The 16,551-nt window shown below is 42.5% G+C and overlaps 1 protein-coding gene across 2 annotated transcripts in view; it reads left to right on the top strand.

Annotated features, from left to right (window-relative positions):
* The first annotated feature begins 201 nt into the window (after positions 1-201).
* The window catches only part of C1GALT1 (core 1 synthase, glycoprotein-N-acetylgalactosamine 3-beta-galactosyltransferase 1), a 37,868-nt gene continuing 21,518 nt past the window's right edge, over positions 202-16,551 (top strand). Inside the window, exon 1 of one of the 2 annotated variants that reach the window (XM_084785772.1) lies at positions 202-429. In XM_084785772.1, coding sequence (XP_084641898.1) covers positions 423-429 — 7 coding nt within the window. In that variant the 5' untranslated portion in view covers positions 202-422. Of the gene's footprint in view, positions 430-466; positions 834-16,551 lie in introns of those variants that run through there. The other variant, XM_084785773.1, reaches the window with a different exon arrangement.

Raw genomic sequence — 16,551 nt, 5'->3', positions numbered from 1 at the left:
GAAGCCGGGACTTCCCAGCCCCCTTCACGGGAAGGCGGGGCGAGCGCCTAGTGGCCAATCCCAGCATCCGCTTGTCGCCGTGTCCCCGCCCACGCCGCCCAGGCCCCGCCCTTCCCCGGGGCTAGTGCGGCAGCCGCTACGTCAGCTCCCGGACACCCCTGGGTGGCGGCTGCGCCGTAGGCGGGCCGTGGGCCAGGCCGCGCGGCGACGAGGGGGTGGAGCGAAACGGCGGGAGCGAGCGGCGGGAGCGCGCGCCGGGCCCGCCTCGGCCGCCGCCGCCGCCGGGGGATGATCTGGGCGGCCGCGGGCGGCCCTGGCTAGCGGCCCCTGCCCGTGCTGCGGCGGGCCAGGGCGGCGAAGGTCGCGTGGTGTGGGTCGTCCTCCTCCCCGCCTCTGGGAGGGGCGAGAGGGAGCCGCGGCTGATGTCAGGTACGGCGGACGGGCGGACGGGCGGAGGCGCCCGAGGGCTGCGGGTCCCGGGGCTTGCCTGGCTGCGGGCGGCGGGGCGACTTTGGGGGGACCGGAGCGCCGGCCGGCGCGGCCAAACAGGTGTCTCGGGCGGCGGGCGAGCGGCCGCCCTCGCGCCCTCCTCTGCCCGGCGTGTCCGGCGGGAGGTGCTCGGGGCGGACCGGCGCCTAGCGGTCCTGCCCGCCGCCCCGCCCCGGCCTCCGCGCGCCCAGCGGCCGCCAGCCCGGCTCTCAGGTGCAGGCACCTTCCGGCCGCTCCAATCCCGAGCGCCTGCCTGCTGCTGCGGGCTGGACCGTCAGCTTTTGTCGGTGGCTGCTCTATTATGGTTGGAAGTTTCCCTCCGATTGACTGAATGAACTAGCCAGGTGTGTTGGGGCGGGGGGGGGGGGGCTTGCTTGCGCGCAGAAAGATTTTAAAAATAATTTTCCCCCTCCCCTTTGGTAACAAAAGTGTGATGAAATTCGTAGATGTTGGCTAGTTAAACAAACGGCTTTGACTTTCCTCTCATAAACGGACTGTAGTTTAGGAATGAGGATTGGGAATCAATTCTTTGTAGCCTTTACTCCTCTCTTACGAGCAGCGGGAATGTTCTAAGATCCCACACCTTCTGGGGAAAAAAAAATCCAACCTAGTTTTGTTTGTTTGTTTGTTTGTTTTTTTAATTCACGATATTGCCTTTTAGTATATACAGACTAAAAACGTATTCTGAATTAAAAAGCTACAAAGTTGTAAGGGACAGAAATAAGTTAATTTGCAGGAAGTTGAGCATAGACCTTAGATAGCTCTGTCTGTATGCAAAAGAAAAAAAAAAGAAAGTGCTGTGCACATTACAAGTTGTTCGATTCTGGTGTAAGTTTGGAAGTGGAAATCTGAGTTTTTAGAAGGTTTTTAGATGACAGTTTTCCAGTCCCTTATCAGATAAATGTCAGATGAGCCTTAATCACATGATAGTGTGTACTCTAAGCATTGTATAGCGTACATTTTATTTTCTGCCAGCCTTACTATATATTTTTGTACAGTTTAAGTGAAGATAAAGTTTCAAGTTACCAAACAGTTAACTCTTTTCACCATATGCTAAGTAAAACAGTGATTTAGGAAGGCAAGTATGACTCACTTAAAATTCAGCACTAGTGGAAAACTAACTATTCAGTGTCTCAGATTGCTTGAAATTTATGTTTTCCTGTATTTTTTTACTCAGGACTCAGCATTTTACAAATTCTTTGTGGTCACTGTCCACTTAAGAGTCCCTCCACACAAACCCCATTATGCTTAAAAAAATCGTCCTAGCTTATAATTATGAATACATTTAATATTAAGAAAAATTTATAGTTTTATAAGCAGTTAATTTAACACTACATATAATTAGTTAATGTTTGACTCATCGTATGCAGAAGTGCTTTATTGTGCATATGTTGGCTTTACAATGCTTGTATGCTGATTTTGCTGAATTAAATATCGTGTTTCTCATATAAGCATGTATATAAACGTGGATTATGTTTATAATCCATCATAATATAAAGTCAGGTCTTTGTGTGGTAATATCAGTGGTTGGAATTTTTGTGACAGCATATTTATAAATAAAATATAAATAGAAAGTGTTGTCTTAATGCTCCTTTTTACTCATTATACTCAAAATTTTTGCCTTTTCAGTACAGATATTTTAAAAATAGTTTTTTTAGATTTGAGTAAAACAGCTAGTTGAAAATTGCATCAAGGTTAAAAGAGAGATACATGTTTTTAATACCAAATCTGGTGGGACTAAGGTCTATTTAAAAGTTGAAATTTTAAATAAACATGCAAAGCATGTGGATGGCATTATACTTGGCTTTTATTCATTTAAATAAAGAATAACAGGAGTTGTTCCATAAAAATGTGAAGTTAGCCTTTTATCTATGAATCCAGTAAAAAACAAATGTCAAAGTATACTTAAATTTTTGCACCTAATTCAACTGCCACTGGCAAGGGTAGGATACTCAGCTACAAGCTAATATCGGTTAGGTGTGAAAACAGGGTGCTGTTCTTTATGAATCAGGGAGTCCCATTAGAAGGTGGGAAACCAAGAAGGAACTTCAAACAGATTACCTTGCCTGCAGTAGGAAGTGCACTGAGGGCCTGGGCTGGGGAGGCGCAATATTGAGAGATCTGAATTTGGAAACCTGCTTGTTTTACAGGGCAAGCTGTACGCTGAAACACATTTGAAATAATACACATCTCCATGTAGTCACTCATATCCTTGTTTGCTGTGTTAGTTTTCTGAGGCTAACCAAAACAAAGGCCCAGGGCCATTTAAGACGTTGGCAAGGCTGTGCTGTAGTCTGGAATCCCTCTGTTGATTGCCCTGGGCTTTCTGTTCTATCACTCAGCCTTCACCCCTGTTATCACAGTGCATTGTCCCTGTGTGGCTCCTGTTAGAAATGCAAATTTTCAAAATTCTCTCCATTTGGAACCTTGTAACCAACCTTCCAGATAGGCTAACTGATGAAATGCCCTGTTTTTCCGTAGTAAACAAGACAAATGGGGCGGGGGTCTGGGGGTGGAACCCACTGGGTTCTCATGCATGTGGAGTTAAGAGTGGACCACCTAGGGCCGACTCCTGTGAGCTAAAGAGCTGAAATGGTTGAAGAATGAAGAAGCGGAGGAGTGCCTGAGAGAGGAACAGCAAGACCCTGTGTCTAAGGAACAAAACTGAGCCCAAAGTTAAAGCACAGTGGGGGAAACAGTATTAGGCAGTATTGAATAAGGGCCATTTTAAGGATTTGGCTTTATATAATGAGGCCAGCAGGTGGTTGAGGCTTTTGAGAAAATGGGTGACAAGGTCTGATTTCAGTTAATAAGATGACTCTGGAGTGCTAGCCGACATAGACTGAAGAAAGGAGGGCGGGAGGAAGAGAGGTGCCGGCTGGAAGGCTGTTTTAGTAATTGAAAGACAAAGCTCACACCAGGGAGGAGGCTGTAGAGACAGAAGAGGTACCAGACACCAAGTGGAAAAGGTGGGCTTTTCTTTAGTAACCTTGTTGTCTTCCTTAAAGGTAATGTTGCAATATATGTATGTGAGAGAGAAACAGCGCTGCAACAGGTTGGTACTGTGCCGGGGTGTGCCTGTGCCAGTGTAGGTCAACAGCAGCTGTCTTCCTCAGTTGCTCCCCATGGTGGTTTTTGAGACAGGGTCTCTCACTAAGTTTGGAGGTCACCAATTCTGTTAGAATAGCTGGCTGGTCCTCAAGGCCCTGGGAAGTGGGGGCCCTTGTGTCACTATTTCCCCAGTGCTGTGCTGGGATTGCAGGTATGCACTACTGCATCTTGCTTTTTTTTTTTTTAACATGTATTCTCGGGGATTGAACTCAGGTCCTTGCTGAGTAGAAGAGTGGTTCTTGAGTAAAGCTGACTTACTCCTACAAGAAGACTTTGGTCCTTGGCTGTCACCAGGACAAGAAATGTTCCTGTTCTCTAGTATTTACTGTATCTAGTAAATACAGGCAGGGAAGCTTCTAAATGTCTTAAGAGTTAATAGGACAGCCCCACCACGGTGCCACTAGCTAGCTCACAAGAAAATGTGACTTAAAGCACTTGCTGGAGTGAGAGCTCAGGGCGTTTTAGTCAATAACGCAGAAATATGGACTTGGATACGTTGGGACGTTTAAGAAGTTGCTGATAGTCAAGATTATTGGATGGATTAGTGGAGGGTGAGATTGGAGATACGGACAGAGTCCTCCAGGAGTGGCTTTATGTCACGTTAATTACACTTGTGCGCTGTAGAATTCTGTGAGGATTCAGAGGGGCATGGCCACTTTCTCGTGTTGGAGGTCACTCTGGTAAAGTAGTTGAGTTGCTGAAGAGTGTGGCTCATGTGGAGGGAGACAGGTTCTGTGTCTCAGCAGCTTGTGGTTGGAGGAGTGTGAAATAGGACAGGAGTAGATGGAAGAGGGTGGGTTAGAAAAGTTAGAAAATAAAATTGGCAGTGCTCGGCACTTGGATATGGGTGAGGGTGAGCGGAGCATTAGGGATGTCTGTGTGTTGGGTAGCAGAGTGTTCAGCATGCATAAGGCCCTGGGTTTACTGCACAACACCCTGTCCCTCCCCCCACACTGTTTTTTTCCTAATTACTAGTCTCAATAATCAGATGATTCTGAGTGAAGCAGGAACACACGGCTGAGTTGCTTAGATCATTACTGATATTTAAGGTAAAATGAACAGATTCAAGGAGAAAGATATTGACTCGACTTGGGGCTTGTTGAGTCTGAGTTACCAGTGGTCAGGATGGAAGTATGTAATCAATCCATTGAGTTTGAATCTTAGAGAATTCTGGAAAGGACCAAGAGATGTAATGGGGTGGGAGATTAGTCTTTTATTTTTTACTCTCTAGATTATGATTTTTGTCAGAAAAGTAAAAACTTTTTTTGCTTTACATCTATAGAAATTTATGTGTATGTATGTGTATGCATCCTGTGTCCTAAAGTACTTTGTTTTTAAAAAAATAAGTCTTTTGTACAGTTAAAATGAGTGAGGCCTTGTTAGGGGAAAACCCGTGACAAGGATAGAATGGAGAGTGGTAGATCTCTTGGAGGTAACAGCAACGCTGCTGTAGCGCAAGTTTGAGGGACCGGGGATTGCAGGCGCTATTTCATGTTGGTTTTGGGTTTTCTGAGACCGGGCCTCATGAGGGCTGGACCACCTTGAGCTGCTGCTCCTACTACCTCTACCTTCCCCGTGCCAGGGTGATAGATGTGCTCCGCCATGCTGCCTGCTGCTGTGAAGGGGGGCGGGGAGGGCAAGCTTAGGTAAGAGGGTATAAAGAATAAAACCTAATGTATATTTTCATCCCTCTGTCCTTTGAGTTTTCCCCCCTTTTCATCCTCTTGTTCGTTTGTTTTGTTTTCATGCTCTACTTTTACAACTACACTTTATTAACACAAATATTAGCCACAGGTGCATATATTTTCCTCACTAACACATGTAGGTTAATGTTTTTACCAGCTGCAGTGTATAGTCCGTGAGCTAACATCTGAGCACATGGCTGTCAGGAGTGTCTTGAAAGGCTTCTATGAGCTTACCTCTGAGGTAAATTTCTGATCATGAATTGGTTGCTCAGGGTATATTCAGTTAAGCTTCTAGGATAATTGCCAAATATTCTTTGAGAAGACAGTAAGAGTATGTTGTAAGAAAGAGTGGATGGTGCTAGTTAATAAACACTGTATGCTAACAAACTAGAAATTCTGCCGCTTTGCTAGCGTAGAAACAGGCTCTCGTCATTTGAGTCACCTTTCCTAAGTTGTTGTGAAATTGAAGGGCCTTGACTACCATTTGTTTTCCTTGGAGTCTTTGTGTTCTTCATTTTTTAATGTTGTTAATCATTTGTCTTTGTGTCGTACACTCATTTTAAAGCATGTTATAAAGTTGCTTTGCTTTCAGGACTTGCCCACTGAATAAACTATTTTTCTATAGGTCCTGCTTCTGAGTTTTAGGAAGCTCTCAGTTCACCATAGAAAATATGCAAAAAAAAATGTTTTCTTCTAGTCTGTTTTTAAAATATTGAAATCTCAGAAGCAGTTATAATTGTTAATTATTAGAAAAGGACCCAGCTGGTTGCTTTTGTGTTTTCCAAAGGATTAATTATTTTCATACTGTGCCTTGGACTAGCCGTTTCTTCCGTGATGTCAGCGCTGTGTGGGTTCTCTGTTACATTCCCACATGTACCTTTCCCCACAAACCATCTCAGTCTGATGAAAAACTACTTCCCTGTCTGCCTGCGGGCTGACAAGAGTAGGGTGATTAGTTTGCTGCAGTGAAGAAGACTGTATAGTAGAGGAATGACAGATCACACTGACAGAGAAACCAGTTCTGTAAGGTTTTGGAGAAGGTTGGTGTTGAGGCAAAATTCTAGTCTTGCAGTGTTTAATAGTTTTAAAAGCACATAGAGACTGTGTGTCAGAAAGCTAAGCATTGGCCTGGTGTTTGGAGACCATGGAAGTCTGTACATCCTTATCTGATGCTTGTTGGTAACTGAGGTTGCTTTGGGTGCATAATGAAAGAAGTGGAGGGTCAGCCTCACTGACAGCATTGCAACCGATGTAGTTCCTGGCAGTCTGTAGAATGCCTCAGCAAATCTCTGTTGTTATTGACATGCTTTTACAGACATGATGATTGGCCTGTCAGTCTCAGTATCAAATTATTAAATCATTTCAGTTCACCTCCAGTTTTGTGTGCTTTGTTTTTGTTTGGTTTGGTTTGGTCATGAGAAAGAGAAAGTATGTGCATGCTTGCTTTGAGACAAGGTAGCCCAGGCTCACCCGAGGCTGGGTACCCATCATCATCGTCCTAGACCTCTTTTGGCTCACCTGCCAAGTGCTGAGATTATTTGTGTGTGCCACCATGCCTCAGTGTAAACATATTTTAAGATGCAATATGCATTGTGTATTTTCCTTGACCTTTTCACCATTCAAGAATTACTCGTTCCATGGCCTGGCATGGCAGCATAGAATTCCAGCACTTGTGAGACAGAGGCAGACAGTGTGGTTCAAGTACAGCCAGCGATACATAGTGCTGTGATCCCATAAATAAACCATACATACATATTTGCACTCTCATTCATTTTTCCAAACTTTTGGAATATTTTTTACTGAGCTATTTAACTTTTAAAACTGTCTGTGTTTTCGATGGGATTACATTACATATACAGATTGATCTGTAGAAAACTGTCATCTGGTGTGTGTGTGTGTGTGTGAGAGAGGGGGGGGAGGGAGGGAGGGAGAGAGAGAGAGAACACCTGTAGTTGAGTGATGGTTGCATTTATATTGTGATATACCCATCATCGTCCTATTCTAGCGCTCTACATCATCTGAAGCTAAAACTCTGTAGCATTTAACCAAGTCCCCTTCTACCTCCCCACTGTAGAGTAATTTTAATTCAGAACACCGCTGTTCTGGTAAGAGATTACATCCAGAGACCTTCTAGGTCTTGTGTGATCCAGCTGGAATACAAACATGTCTTTAGTCTAAGAGACAGACAAGCAGGTCTGACTGAATTCAAGGCCAGCCTGGTATAGAGCAAGTTTCAGGTAAAGAGAAGCTTAGGTCCGGGCATAGTGGTACATGCCTTTAATCCCAAACAATGAAGTTAAAGTTAGTTGTAGAAGGAAACACCCATGTTTGAAGATGATGTCTAATTGAGTGGCAGAAGAAGTGATAAATCAGAGAAAGATTTGACAGAATAGGATATGCCCAACTCTTATGAGGAGAGGAAAGGGAAGCTACTTAAGGGGCAGTGAGCGCGCATGCGCAGTTTTACCGGGACAGTATTAGAGAACAGGTTGCAGAGGGGGGGGGGGGGGGGACGACGAACTCAGGTGAAGACAGTCCAAGCCTGAGAATAAGAAGGAGCCAGAAGATTAGAAAAAATGGCTGGAGTGAGCATGAGGCCAAGCAGAGCAATTCAGATAAAGAAAAGCCAGATTGAAAAAGCCAGGAGAGAAGACTGAGCCAGAGCAGCTGAGTTGAACTCAGGAAGAACTAGAAAAGGCGAGCTTATTCAGCAGTAAATCTTAGCTGCTGAAAACATTCCGTCCTAGCTTAGATTGTATGGAGGCTAGAAGCTTCCAGAACTAGGCCTTGCTTAGCAGACGGAGGCAGGGAGCCTCCAGACAACTACTGAAGCAGGTGAATAAAAGTTCCTTTTGCATCACCACAGCCCATGTCAACCAAAATTCTATCCTGTGACTGAGTTTTACTGAAAGTGTTAAAGGAAGCTCTCTTTTTATCTGTTTGTAACAGATTGGAATTCCTTTCATTTTTTTTTTAAAGCTTGGTCAATAATCCCTTGCATATTTACTAATTCATTTACCTGTCAGTAGATATGTGTCCCCTACCTCCACTCCATTTTAAATATTGCTGTGAATACCAGTGTGGGTGTTGGGGGTGGGGATACCTCTTTGGGACACTACTTTCAAGTGGAATTAGTGGGTCATGTGATAATTACCTGCAATTTCCCCCCCCCCCCTTTTTCCAGGTAGAGTCTCACTGTATTCCTCTGGCTGGCCTGGAACTCAGTTTATAGACCAGACTGACCTTGAGATCTGCCTACTTCATTCTCCCAAGTGCTGAGATTAAAGCCGAGCACTGCCACACCCAGTGATAGTTTAAATTTTGAGCACCTACTGTACTGAAGCTGTCTACAACAGCAGTATTGTTTTACATTTGTACCGACATGCACATAGATTCCAATTTCCTTATATTCTGGCCAACACTTGATACCTTCTGATTGTTGATGAAGCCGTCATTATGAGTTCTGAACTGGAGTTTCACTAACTCACTTATTAACTATTTGTGTGCCTTCTGGAAGACTATTAAAACCACATGATCACATGTCCATTTTGAGTTGGATTGATTTTGTTGTAGACTTAGGATCTCATCACATAACATAAGCCCATAAATCCCAAATTATATATATATATGGTTTGTGTTTTATTCATTCTGTCCTTTACTTTACTTTATATATTTTTTCTATAATTACACATTTATTAGAAGTCATGGCTATTATGGTGATACCTGTACAAATCAAGCATGACAATGCTCCAGCATATGTTTCTTGTAAAATGATACTTTTTTTTTTGGTGGCATATTACAGCATAAAGCATATTCAGGTATACCACAATCCTACAGGACAAGCCGTTATAGAAAGATCTAATCACACTTTAAAAGATATGCTAAATAAACAGAAAGGGGTAATAAAGACCCCCAAATATAGACTACACAGTGCTTTATTAATGTTAATTTTTTGTTCATTTTCATTTCTTTTTTATTAATTAAATATTTTTTATTTTTTACATATACATTTATATATTATTACACATATATACAGTAAGCTACCTATAGCAAGAAGAACCATGACACAATCAGGAATTATATAAATGTTACATTTTAGTGTTTTGGCTATTTGTATTTGACAGCCTTGAAGAAAACATCTTTCCTCTCTTGGTCTAAAATTCTGAATGTAGATCAATCTCACGACTTCATATAACATAAGCCTCATAAATCCCTATATATATGATTTGTGTTTTGTTCATTCTGTCCTTTATTTTATTTTATTTATTTATCATTTACTTTTACTGTTGATAGTCTTTAGATGCATAAAGTTTTTTGTGCTTTTTGTTTGTTTTGGCTACTAAATTCAATACTATTTTGACTATTTAATCCTCTAGAGATTCCATATGAGTTTTAAGGTGTATTTTTCCTTGTGCAAAAAACATTGTTGTGATTTTAATAAACATTTCATTGAATCTGTAGACCATTTTGTTAAGTATATTTACTTTAGATCAACACTGTACCCTAACAGTGTTGTCTTACAGCCCATGAGCATGAAATATATTTTTTTGTTTTATGTTTTAGTGATCATTTGTTAGACACATAATTTTTTACATTGCTATTCCCTTGGTGTGGGTCTGCATGAAGCATCTATACATTTACTTTCAAACTATTTGTCTTTGGATCTGAAGTTAGTCTCATAGTTAAAACGTAGTTGGATCGTGTTTATCCGTTCTTCCTATCTCTGCCTCTTGGTTAGAGTTTAATTCATTTTCATTTAAAGTACTTACAATTCAGGACGGACTCCCACCCTAGTTTCCCAGCCCCTCTTTACTGCTTTACTCCCTCATTTCCTTTAGAATATGTTGTCTAGCTATTTTCTTTGGTTATCAAGAGAATTATATTTAATGTCCTTTCGCTGCAGTTGTCCAGTTTGAGCCCATACCCGTTTAACCTCAGGAGCACACAAAATGCCTTTCTTTTATAATCCTTCCACGTCACTTGTTGACACCACACAATTACATCTTTATACATTGTGTGTCAGAACTGTACTGTACTTGTTCTTAAATTATATGGAAACTAGATATAGAGCTAAAAAAGAAAGTTACAGTAATGCAAGGTTTTCTGTTTACCTGTGTGTTTAATTTTTTTTACTTTTATTGTCTATTTTTTTACTTTTATCATCTACTGTATTTTTACAGTATTCTGAATTTCTTGCAGAGCAAGTCTGTAACAATGAACTCCTTTGAGGTTGTTTACACAAGACTGTCTTAAATTCTCCTTCACTTCTAAAGGAAAAATTTGTCAGATGTAGGATTCGTGGTTGACTTTTTTTTTTCTTTTTAGCACTCTAAATATATCAACCTACAGCCTTCAGTCCTCCAAAGTTTTTCATGAGAAATATGATAATCTTACTGACAGTTACTTATAGGCCATGAATCACTTCTTCGTGCTTTCAAAATTGTCTCTTTGGCCTACAGTTTGATTAAATTGTATTTTGGCCTAAGTCTTTGAGTTCATCCTCGCTGGAGTCTATTGAGCCTCTTGGGTGCTAATATTGAAACTTGTATTGAATCTGGGGACTGCTAGTGATCGCTCTTTGGGCATTCTCTCCCTCCTGGGTAGGAATTCCAGTCTCTTCGCTGGGCTCCTTCATGGTGTCCCACAGACCTGGGTTGCTCTCACATTCGTTCATCTTTCTGTTCCGCGCCTCAGACTCAGTCATCCAATTGTTCTGTCTTCAGCCTTGCTGTTTCTTTCCTTTTCCTGCCTGCTCAAACTTGGGTTTATTCTTTCTAGTAGATTTTTACACTTAATTAACAATGCTTTTAAGCTTTAGGTATTCTGTTTGTTTTTTGTTGTTGCTTTGCTTTTTGTTTGTTTGTTTAGATTTTCTTTTTCTTCAAACTGTTTAATAGATTACTCTCAAGTCTGTCTTAGACAGTTTGTTAGTTAGGTTTTGCTTCCTTGTTACTTTGAATGAATTGTATTTTCTCATTTGTGTGCCTTGTGTTATTTTTAAAACAGAACAAAATATTTTCATTTAATAATGTGGTCAGGGAATCAGATTGCCCCTTCCCTGGTGTGTGGAGTTTTGTTTTTGAGTGATGTATTCTGTCTCTGTGTCAAGGATGAGTAAGGCTAAGGCGTTTCCGAGGTTGTATTTTATCTGGTCATACACACTGGATTGCCCTTGTGTGTGCAGTTGCTTTTTGGATGTGGTAGTTCTCAACAGAGATGTCTAGTTCTCAAACAGAGGTGGAGGAGAAGAAAAATGAAAAAGAATGAGAAGGTGTCAGCCTTTCAAATCCCCTGGAAGTTACTCCAGCCCGGGGGTGGGGGGCACTTTCAAAGGTAGGTAGGGTTGCATCAGCAGTGTCTGCCCATCTCTGTGTCTACATCTGTGACCAGAAGCAACAGTCAGCCTCCCAGGATGCAGAGGACAGGTTTCTTACTGGCCACCTTTGTTCCCATTAGCTTCCAACAACAGCTCCACAAACATGTGTTCCACAGCCAGCTGCCTGCAAGTAGCAGGTAGAGGGAAAGATGGGTGGCTACTTGTAAGGGGTGAAATGAACTGAAATCAGCTATAATTTACCTTACTTTCTAAGTCTCTAACAGGAAAATTGGAGCCTTTGATTGTTTTTTCAAAATTCTAAAATGGTTAACATCATATTCTACTCATATAATAGCTGGGAAAATGTATTCCTAATATTAATCTACCCTTTCCCCAGAATCTATTGATTGTTCAGTGTGTCATGCTTTCCTATTTATTCCATTTTTATTCTTGGTCCTTGAGTAGGATTATATTTCCCTTTATGTAGACCTTGTACTTTTAAAGTGATAATAATTTATTGTTACCTACAGATTCCTTGGTTTCTATTACAATTATTTTTTATATAACTACTTTTTTATGTATATAAAAGTATGGTTCACTTCACAAATAACCACCTTTTGTTTGGTTTTGTGGGGGTTTTTTTGTTGTTGTTGTTATTGCTGTTGTTTTTGCTTTTGTGGGTTGTTTTTGTTTTTTTGTTTTTTGTTTTTGTTTTTGGAGGGGAGCAGAGGAGTTGTTCTAGACACGTTTCTCTGTGTAGCCTTGGCTGTCCTGGAACTCTCTTACTAGACCAGGCTGGCCTTGAACTCACAGCGATCCCCCTGCCTCTGCCTCCTGAGTGCTAGGATTAAAGGCTTGTGCCACTACACCTGGCCACAAATAACCATCTTTAAATTATTTCTTTTAAGTGTTTCCAACTCTTCACAGTTGGTCAAATTATCAATTACCATGATGGTTTTGGCACCTTTTTAAATATGTAGGCCTGTTTTTTTCTTGTACAGTTGCACTAGTGTATGCTCCCAGTGCAGTACTAAGGATTGGTGGTGATAACATACACCTGTATGTTACAGAGTCAACTGTGTAGGAGAACATCTAAGGGAACTGATGTATCCGCCACAACTGATAAAGTTAGCCTAGGCTTTATAGATATGGTAATTTATTAGGCTCAGAAATTGACGTCCTGGTAAATAGTGCCAATAAAGGGTACTTTGTTCTTATGAAAATGAAAGAAATAGGAAAAAGGAGAAAACTTTGCAAAATAGTCTACTAAACCCTCATGGTTGTGCCCTGACTTAGGTTGCAGCCCTCTGGTGGCGACAGACTGATGGGGTTTATAGGAATATTAGCTACTCCTGGGAGGGTTCCAGAATGTCAAAGCACGGTAAGTGCTTCCTCTTGCTGGAAATGGAAGAACAGCACCTGCCATTTTTTCTTACTGACATGTACTTACAAGTACACCAGGCCAAGCAACTATGGAAACTGGACTGAATCTGTTGAGATTGTGAATCAAAATAAAATTTTCCTCCTTACTGTTGTTTATGTGAAGTATTTTGTCACAATGACCATAAAATAACAAATACAGGAAGCTTATAGTGTAACGGTAGAAAGAGGTGCGTAGGCCTCTGATAATGTATCATAAGTGTCATAGAGGTGTAAGTGGAGAAACAGGAAGGGCTTCATGGCAGAGCAGCTAATTTAATCATGAGGAGCCATGCATGTTAGAGAGAATACTAAAGCTGAAAGATAGCTATACATGTACCCATAATATGAAATGGGACAGGTTATTCAGGGTAGGAAGAATAGAAAGGTCAGAGCCATCCGTACAGAAGTTCATGGCAAATTTTGAGAATGGGCTTTAAAAACAGTACAGATAAGCTGGAAGGAAGACAGCCGAAAGCTGCATCTTGTCTGCCACGTTTAGCAGTTGAACTTCCTCCTATGGCATTAGAAAGGCTCGCAGTGTCACCCATTTCAGAGTTCATGCTACACATGCTGCTGTTAGTCTCTTTGTGGTTGCTTTGGTTTTTAGCTCCACTATCAGAGTATTTCAGTACTTTCATGTTTAGGCAAGCTTTATTTTGACTAAATAGTGGCTACAAACTGTTGTATTAGTGGTAGGGGCAGTGTGGGCATGCCACAGGGAAGCTGCAATTTGTCTATTAAAAGTGAGAAAAGGTTAAACTTTTCTAATTGTCATGACAAGTTAAAGTAGGGAGGTATGAGCTGGGCATGGTGGAACAGCTGTAATCCCAGCACCTGGGAGACAGAGGCAGAGGATCTTTGTGAGTTCGAGGGCCCCCTGATCTGTAAGTCACGTCTAAGACAGCCAAGGCTACTCAGAGAAACCCTGTCTGAAAACACAAACAAACAAGTACAGAGGTATGACGTTATGGCTGGACAGAAGGCGTGGAGTGTGAATGGGTGTGCTGCTTGCAGGCAGGTGGTGGTTCAGTGTGCTGCAGCACTGTAGTTTGCTTCCTTTTGGCTGAAGTTGAAGAACGCATTGTACTGCTGTCTTAAGAAAAGCAGCAGCAGCAACTGGCAGACAAGGTGCTTTATTTTGCTTTCTTGAAGTCTTTATCCTAGACAGGGGAAAATTTGCCAGCGATTATACCTCTGTGGTAGAACAGATAGCCTCTAATTTTTAAAAAATTAATTTATTTATTCACTTTACATCCGGGTAGGAGCCCCCTTTCTCCTCTCCTCCCAGTCCTATCCTCCCTTCCCCCTCCTCTCCCCTTCCTCAGAAAGGGGAGCCTCCTTACACACCCACCCCAGCTTATCAAGATGCATCAAGACTGAGTGAGTGTGTCCTCTTACCCTGTGGCCTGGCAAGGCAGTCCTGCCGGGGAAGTGATCAAAAAGCAGGCAACAGAGTCCATGTTAGAGAGAGCCAGCCCAACCCCCACTCTGGCTGCCCATCAGCTAAATTGTGTAGGGAATACTACTCAGCTATTAAAAAAAATCATGAAATTTGCAGGCAAATGGATGGAACTCCAAATGATCGTCCTGTGTGGGGTAACACAGAAAGATACACATGGTATGTGCTCACTTATACACGGATTTTAGCCATATAGTACAGAATAAACATACTGCAATGCACGGACCCAAAGAAGCTAAGTAACAAGGAAGATCCCAAGGGAGGGTGCTTAACTCTCACTCAGAAGGGGAAGTAGCACTGACAGTGGTAGTGATTGCAGAGAGGGAACAAGGTAGCAGAAGGAGCACAGAGAGAAATGAAGGGTGGGGATCAGGCCTGGGGAGAGTGGGGGCGGGAGATCATAAGGGCCTGCAGAGAAGAGAGAAGCCGTGGGCGGGGCATCTCTGTGACAAGCTGGGGACCTAAGACAGGGTAGGCTTCTGGGAGGGAGACTGAGACTCCTAGCAGCAGGGGGCTGGAGACTGAAGAGGCCTCTAACGTTTTGCTGTTTTGCTTTATGATTGGCTTATGAGAATTTAGCCCTATGGAGAGTCAGTGTGCACCAGGATTTTGTTTAAAGATAATACAGAAATTTAAGGAAACTGGTATTGTGTGCTGTTTGAGTATGGGGCTGTCCTTATTGCAGTACATGTGTGGAGTCCAGAGGACAGTTTTCAGGAGTCAGTTCTCCCTTCCATTGTGAGTCCTTTGGTGGGCTGCCTTGTACAACAGCACTTTTACCCACTGAGCCATCACAGCATCAGGATTTTAAATGGTTCAAGGTGGGTTTTTCAACTTTGTATGTGTTTTCCAGGGTATTAAATCAATCTTCTTACTTGGCTTCAGCTGACAGTGGGTTTGGACTCTAACTCCATCAGAAGCTGAGCATCTGTCTTAGGGTTTCTACTGCTGTGATGAAGTGCGAGCAAAAGCAGTTTGGGAAGGAAAGGGTTATTTCCATCCCTCTTTTACATCACAGTTCCTGGGTGAAGGCCTCAGCAGGAGCTTGAACAGGGCAGGAACCTGGAGGCAGGAGCTGATGTGGAGCTCCTGGAGGGTGCTCTTAATGGGAACTGTGGACTTGGGGGACTGTTAGGTTCATTAGTTACATAGAGCTTTCCCTAAAATGTCAGCTTATTCTTAGCTAACTTCATAACTTACCGTGGTGCTGGAAATTGATTGTAATCTCTGGACATGTTTTGGACCAAATCACCAGTGAGCCTCGGTTGTAAGACGACCTAATTGGAGTGCGTCATTGTTCAACGCTATGGGACTTCCAGAGTACAAATCCAAACTAGTTAGTTTTTTCCTTTCGCTACTCCAGAATCCTGGTAGCAGAGGAAGCCAGGGCTCCATCCAAAGGCCTGCTAAGGTCTTACTTTTTCTTAAGTTATTTTCTTAAGCTCCCGGTGCTCAGTCCCAGCATCTAGTTCCTCCTATTGAGTGTGGGATGTGGCTGCCCTCACTGTGTCTGAAGCTGCAGTGCCACTGCACTGAAGTGCAGTACATGCTGTAGAAGTTACTAGAACATTGTCTTCATGCGGCTGATTTCAAGCAGTGATGAAGTGCTGCCTTGAGGGACTGAGTTAAATGGCCCTCCATGTAACCTTTTAGCTTACTTCCTTGCCTTACTTCCTTGAAAATTTTTCCAGAGAATATCTTTGGTTGACTCTTAAGAAAATCTGAGGTATAAAGTGGTTAAGAAAGAGAGTGTTTTGGGTTGTTAAGAAAGAGGTTTCATGTGTGGGTTTTTTTGTTTTTGTTTTCCCCGAGACAGGGTTTCTCTGTGTAGCCATGGCTGTTCTAGACTTGCTTTGTAGACCAGGCTGGCCTTGAACTCACAGCGATCCACCTGCCTCTGCTTCCTGAGTGCTGGGATTAAAGGTGTGTGCCTCCACTGCCCAACAAGAAAGAGGGTTTTTTGTTGTTTTGGTTTTTGTTTTGGTTCTAATAGCAACTAAGGTGACACAGACGGAAATGTGCTCATAGGTCATAGAAATAATCCCGCCTAGGTAGTTCATCAGTTGCTT

Source organism: Acomys minous (assembly GCF_964271855.1).
Source record: "Acomys minous genome assembly, chromosome: 6".
Taxonomy (NCBI): Eukaryota; Metazoa; Chordata; class Mammalia; order Rodentia; family Muridae; genus Acomys; species Acomys minous.
This window is presented reverse-complemented; position numbering and strand designations above follow the sequence as displayed.